General features: G+C 33.2%; 1 protein-coding gene across 1 annotated transcript; it reads left to right on the top strand.

Annotated features, from left to right (window-relative positions):
• The first annotated feature begins 450 nt into the window (after nt 1–450).
• LOC126712170 (protein DETOXIFICATION 33) lies at nt 451–6432 on the top strand. The gene is made up of 9 exons (XM_050411382.1): nt 451–821; nt 3096–3291; nt 3966–4311; nt 4393–4479; nt 4880–4936; nt 5209–5447; nt 5564–5682; nt 5821–5907; nt 5998–6432. Exons 1-9 carry the CDS (start codon nt 567–569, stop codon nt 6055–6057), a joined length of 1446 nt encoding a protein of 481 aa, XP_050267339.1. The 5' UTR covers nt 451–566; the 3' UTR covers nt 6058–6432.
• The last annotated feature ends 572 nt before the right edge of the window (nt 6433–7004 follow it).

Genomic DNA, 7004 nt, shown 5'->3' with positions numbered 1-7004 from the left:
TAAAAAAGAAGAAGAGTAATGAATTTGAGTAGAGTTTTTATAAAATGTGTATAGTTTATTTGTAATTTTGATTTTTTTTAAAACTATTTTTCATTTAAAGTTCCCTAAAATACTATTTTAATTTTTAGGGGCCAATTCTTCTTTTTTTCTTTTTTCTTTTTTGAAAGCCAAACTCCTAAAATTTTAATTTTGAAAGTTAACACACATAAATCATATAAATAATTAAAAGTTTGTGGGGCCAGGAAGCTATGTCCAATTGGCCTCATTATAGATTAGTCTCCACTCTCCCGTCTCAGAAAAGGTCTCACATTCAAACGTATAAATAAGTTATAACAACCTTTCAAACACGAACAGGTCTTAGTTCCTTACCTACCTGGTTAGACCAGGAACCACAGATTGTTACCTTTTTTTTTCTTTTTTCTTTTTTTGCTGAATCACAGATTGTTACCTTAATCTTAAAAATGTTGCATATAAGATAAAGAGAGACTCTAGTCTATGCATAAACATCAAACATACATTACAGCACTAGCTAAATCAGCGGCTGTGTAGTAAAGGTTGTGGAAGCCATGGCCGTAGACACACCACTTCTTACCAATAACCACAGCAACCTTGAAGATGAAAAGCAATTGGGTTTTGTTAAGGACTTTGGTGTAGAGTCAAAGAAGCTATGGAAGCTTGCTGGCCCAGCAATCTTCACTGCAATATGTCAGTACTCACTGGGTGCACTCACTCAGACTTTTGCGGGTCTCGTCGGAGAGATCGAGCTCGCAGCTGTGTCAGTTGAAAACTCGGTCATTGCCGGGCTTGCCTTTGGTGTCATGGTAAATATTTTTTTGAAGTATTTGACTTTGCTTTTTTGGCTATCAAACTATCAGTGTTTTACTGTGTTCTTTAAAGTCCACAAAGAATTGGGTGGATAATTAAATAGGCAGGTAATATCTGGTTCACATATTATTGCACATAATATGCATACAAGCACCTTTCTGCACTAAACTCGTGGGAAGTTGTGACTTCAAGTCACGAGTTCATTGCAAAAATGTGTTTGTGTGCACTTATATATGATAATGTGTAAAATAAACGCCACTAAAAAAATATTAGGCATAATCAAGTATGGGTCTGTGACACTGTTAGTTGGTCTCATGAGTCATGAGAAAGGCAAAAGCCAAAAAGTATAACATGCGTGTATAATACTTTCAATTCATCTACCAGCTTACACTTATTTTTGTGATTTGTAAACCATTATTTTCACATGTACTCGTTACTCTTTTTTTTTTTTTTAACCATTTATAATAACACATGTTAGAATTGTGACAATAATTGTGGATTTTTTCAAGTATTTTTTTTTTTTTTTTTTGAGATACAAACACTTTTCTTGGATGTGCATAGGAGTTAGGACTTAGTACTTGGTTTTCACCACTGAACACCTTTAGCGCGATGGTCATTACACAAATGTAAGTGCTTGTAGGGTGTGGGGAGTAAGGGCCGAGGTTTAAGTCTTCAAAAGGAAGTTTTACATACATATATACTTAGATCAAACTAAAGTAAAATTTTTATCTTGTATAAAAATAAATAAATAAAAAAGAGTACTTAGTTTCCATTTATATGTGAGACTATGTCATAATTACAAGTTGTCTATTTTAACTAGTAGTCTACAATTATGCTCACTTCTTTCACATAATAGTAATAAGGGTCTATTTGGATACCGTTTATTGCTAAAAATTAAAAATTGAAAACTGAAAACACTGTTGCAACATAATTTTTAAATGTATGAATAGTACCATAGGACCCAGTTTTAAAGTTATATTTACTAAATTTCGTACTTGCGGATCCCATGAACAGTGCATGGGACCCACAGAAAAAATGTCAAACACACTAACTTTCAGTTTTCAGCAACATCCAAACTCACACTAAGTTTGATTAATTAAATCTATTTGGAATCTACTATTATTGTTAATGGTACCAATAAGAATGCAATTTAAAGTTAAAGAATAATAAATATTTAATTATGAGTTGTAATGCACATTTTCAAAAACAAAAATACACATATCAATAATTTATTGGTTTGCATTTACTTATTCATTGTGATTGTAAGTGTTTTTTCTTAATATTTGTAGGGTTATGCTAACGAATGCCCTTAGGACATTGTTTAACAATTCATTTTAGGAAAGTTTTGACATCACTTTTATGGGAAATTAAAAAAAAAAAACTGTCAAAACATTAATTGCTTTTTTTTTTTTTCCTTTTCCCATAAAAATTTTCTTTAAATTGATTATTAATCAATGCCCTAAGGACATTTGTTAACATTTCTCATATTTGTATATGATTTGACTTTATTTCTTGAAAATTTTATAAACATCATTTAATGAAATATTAAATGCACCTTAACTTGTGCCCTTAGGACAATCATTAACAAAAGTTCTTTCATGTTTAAAAGACTTTTATTAATAGGAGTCCTCAAGACACAAGTTAAGGTATATTTAATATTTTGTTGAGTGGTGTTTTTAAAATATATTTTCAAAAAAAAAAAAAAATGATACTAGAGTTACTATAAATTTTAATACATAAGCCTTATAAACTAACATTAGTTTATAAGCATTTTGTAGTAAATCAATAAGTAACTTTAGAACCTTTCTTTGAAAAAATAAAGTCAAACTATAGGCAAGTATCAAGGGAAAAAAAGAACATACAACCACATTGAATTTATGCATGTAAACTAATGGACATTGACAAATGTATTTTTCAATAATAAAAAAATGTGCATTGCAACTTATAATTGAATATTTATTATTTCTTAATCTTTGATGCCTATGTTGGCACTCGTTAAGAAGACCTATTAGAATCTAAATATACTCTTGCTCCATGTTACCATTTGGCTTTTGCCACTTAACTGCAAAGACAAGATTATGTAAGAAAAATGTGGAACAGAACTTGCATTTGTAACACACAAAGTTTTTCCAATCGCAGAATGTCATAACTCATATACTTAATGAGCTTTAGCCATAGCAACATTGAGAAAGTTAAATGCAGAACCTGATGATCTTTTATCTCTCCCTCTCTCTCTCTCTTTTCTTTTTGGAATTTTTGGTTGAAATCAGTTGGGAATGGGAAGTGCATTGGAGACACTTTGCGGGCAAGCATACGGTGCAGGGCAAATCAGGATGTTGGGAGTGTACATGCAAAGATCATGGGTCATTTTGTTGACTACGGCTTTAGTTTTGGTTCCAATCTATGTTTGGTCTCCTCCTATCCTTGAGCTAATTGGAGAGACCGAGGAGATATCTGAGGCAGCTGGTCAGTCTTCATTGCTCTGCTCTTATTATATCTACATGATCATTACAGTTATTAAACCTGTATAGATTATCTATATTTCGTTGATCATACCCACATTTGGAAACCATGCAATGAACCAAGTAGTACTTGCTTAAGTTTGAGTTAACAACTTTGTTATGAACACAGTTTATTTCACAACTTTTTTTTTACAAGGGATAAATTGTGAGCGATGAACAGTAAACACTCACTATTAACACAACCTTTTTTTTTTTAATTGTTAAGTTAATTGTATAAAATTTATGTTTAGAACTTTCTTTTTAGTAGTAGAAAAAATATTTTCAACTTTTCCATTTTGTTTATAATTATTTTTAAAGAACTTTGATAGATGGGCTTTGCGGGTCTTTGATAAATAGGGCATAAGGGGGACTCCCCTTTCTGTTTTTACTTGGTAATTTAACCTTGTGGTGGTTTTTTTTGGAGCTTCCTGTTAGTTTGAACTGCTGGCTGCTGCTAATGTAATACAAATTCCCCTGCTAATTTGTCCTGGTGTTTGTAACTCTTTGCAGCTTGCTGCTTGTTTTGTTTGTGTTTTGTTGTTGTATACATATGAACTTTTTTTCAAAAAAAAAAGGGCAAAAGTTAGAGCTTCAATGGGTTGTGTATACTTCTGAGTTTGACTGGATTTTCTGCTGCAGGGAAATTTGCTATATGGATGCTTCCACAGTTGTTCGCATACGCACTCAATTTTCCAATCCAAAAGTTTCTGCAAGCACAGAGGAAAGTCCTAGTCATTACATATATATCGGTTGCGGTACTGGTGATACATACATTTTTCAGTTGGTTGCTAATATTGCATCTTGGGTGGGGCTTAACTGGAGCGGCAATCACTTTGAATACATCATGGTGGCTCATTGTTCTTGGTCAATTGGCTTACATTTTCTATACCAAGTCCGATGGTGCTTGGGCCGGATTCTCATGGCTAGCATTTGCAGACTTGTGGGGCTTTGTGAAGCTTTCATTGGCTTCTGCTGTAATGTTATGGTATGCTACTCTCCTCTTTTTTACGTAGTGAGTCATACTACATTGGCTGATACTGAGTTTGTTCTGTAAATTGATTTGCAGCTTGGAGTTTTGGTACCTGATGATACTGGTAGTTATAACAGGTCGTCTGCCGAATCCTCTTATACCAGTAGATGCCATCTCTATTTGGTATGGCGCTTCACCATCACCTCCATATATTGTCATTTGCATGCTTAATAGTTCATAATAGTTCATACTTCAAAAATCACTGGGTTTTATGCTCAATGCAAACTGTCGTATCACCAGCATATCTTTTAATGCCAATTGAGGTATTAATATAACATATAAGGACACTACTTAACCCAAAAGTTAAACTTATGGGTTTGAACCCAATTATGTTATATTAATTTCTCAACTTCTTTTCTTTCTCTCCATGTGAGATTTCTACCCACACAAGTATACCCAACAAAATGAGCTTAAGTAACTCTTTCATTTTCATAAAGTCTCCATATATCATCTAAATTTTCTATCTTAGGAAGATACAGTAAGAATAAGTTGTTTCCTAAACCTTATTATTATAATTTTGTAGCATGAACATACAAGGATGGGATGCGATGATTGCACTTGGGTTCAATGCTGCAATAAGGTAATGTACCCTACATGCTTTGCCCTTCTTCTTTTTTTTCTTTTTTCTTTTTTTTTTTTAATTATTTGTAAACCACTTGCAAGTCAATCAAGAATTTTTTTCAAAATGAAAATTCCTGTGCTGTTCAATTTATTTCTTACAAGATTGTGTAAAAATTTGGTATCTTACAACTACCATTCAAAATTTTATATTCCATTTCCTTGTTTTTTTTCCCTTGTCTTCTCAGTAAATAAATAGAGAAAATATGATGAACTTACTATTGATATTAACAGTGTGAGAGTATCAAATGAACTTGGAGCTGGCAAGGCTCGGACTGCAAAATTTGCAGTGCTAGTGGTTTCTATGACATCTGTTTCCATAGGGGTTGTTTGCATGGCCGTAGTATATGCAACAAGGGATTATTTCCCATACCTTTTCACCACTAGTGTGGCCGTCGCTGAAGAAACTACCCAACTTGCTGTCTTGCTGGGAATCACAGTGCTTCTAAACAGCCTTCAACCAGTGTTATCTGGTAAGTACAAGAAAAACAAAATCTTGTATCCGGATGAAGATACTCTTGTATAATATTAGTTCATTCAAAGTTTCATTCTTAGTACTTAATTTTTCTTGCTGCCTCTGTTGGTTAAGGTGTTGCTGTTGGAGCTGGATGGCAATCTCTTGTCGCATACATCAACATTGGCTGCTACTACATTGTTGGATTGCCAGCTGGAATACTATTGGGATTCACATTTGGTTTTGGAGCTGAGGTAAGATACTAATACTGTTAATCTATTATCATGGACTTTTTGAATGCATCAACCATCTGATTTTGGTACACCATTTTATTTCTTAGAGACCCTTCTTTTATTTTCTTCGCCTAACATTTTACTGGTTCTGAGTTGCAGGGTATATGGTCAGGTATGATTGGAGGCATTGTTTTGCAAACTATAATCTTGATTGTGGTCACTTCAATAACAAACTGGAGAAAAGAAGTAAGTATTTTTACTATAAAGCATTTTGGAGCCCAAAATTATTCATTGTTGTAACTAAAAAATATTAATCGTCACTTGTCAAATTTGCAGGCTGAAGAAGCAGACAGCCGTGTGAAGAAATGGGGAGGAGGAACAATTAGTGAAGAGTGATCTAAATTCATAAACGCAACATTGTGGCGGAAACCATTGGTAGATTGAACCAATGTTGTATCGAGCAATTCTTGTCAATTCTATGCAGACGTTTAGAAAGAAGTGAATTACATCATGGAACTACTCAAAATGTTACCCATGGGTTGTACTCTTGAGCAAGAAAATCCCTTTGATCGATTAGTTGGCAACAAGCTAAAATAGTCTTTATTCTACTAATATATAGGAGTGGATTTGGTCATGATAAATTTTGTATTCTCAGGAGTGATTTGCACATTTCAGCTATTTTGAGACAATAAGTTGATTAACGAATTTCTGACCAATAATGTAATCAGATCCTTAAAATCTTGGGTGCATGGATATCTCATTCTGATGAAATTGTGTCCACTTTTCACTTTTTAGTCAATTCTGGTTGCTATTTGAGGCAATTCTACGATGCTCAAGTTTTGCAATCACAACCAGAAATTTATATTACTGGTGTAAATAAAGTTATTCTTAAGATACTTAAATAATCAACTGACCTTGTTCTAGAAAAAATAAAAGGTAAACTCAAAAGTAAAGTAACCCTTGCCGAATTCCTATGGGCTTCGTAGTATTCAATATATCTTAAGGAAGCTCAACTCCCTCAGCCTCCATCTCCTTCATCACCTCCTTGAACTTCAATATTGGCCCAAACAGCCCTGTGGTGTGGACAGTCTTTGATGGCTACAAATACACAAAAGGCTATTACAAGTGTAATAACAATAAATACTATACTTAATATTTTAAATATTACGAGTTTGATGTTTATATATATATATATATGGCTTCAAAAAATATATATATTACTAAATTTGGATTTACAATAGGTACTTTCAACCCAAGCATGTTTTTCCCCATTGTGTAATTGCACAAAAATAGATCGAAGTAAATCAAAATGGACTGAAGTGGTCCGAATGGACTGAATTGAA

The sequence above is a fragment of the Quercus robur genome, chromosome 2 (genome assembly GCF_932294415.1).
Source record: "Quercus robur chromosome 2, dhQueRobu3.1, whole genome shotgun sequence".
In the NCBI taxonomy this organism is placed as follows: Eukaryota; Viridiplantae; Streptophyta; class Magnoliopsida; order Fagales; family Fagaceae; genus Quercus; species Quercus robur.
This window is presented reverse-complemented; position numbering and strand designations above follow the sequence as displayed.

Coding starts and splice junctions, on each gene's coding strand:
- LOC126712170 (XM_050411382.1), top strand. CDS start 567: ATGGCCGTAGACACACCACTTCTTACCAATAACCACAGCAACCTTGAA. Junction 4,937..5,208: donor GGGTTCAATGCTGCAATAAG/GTAATGTACCCT, acceptor TGATATTAACAG/TGTGAGAGTATCAAATGAAC. Junction 5,683..5,820: donor CATTTGGTTTTGGAGCTGAG/GTAAGATACTAA, acceptor TCTGAGTTGCAG/GGTATATGGTCAGGTATGAT.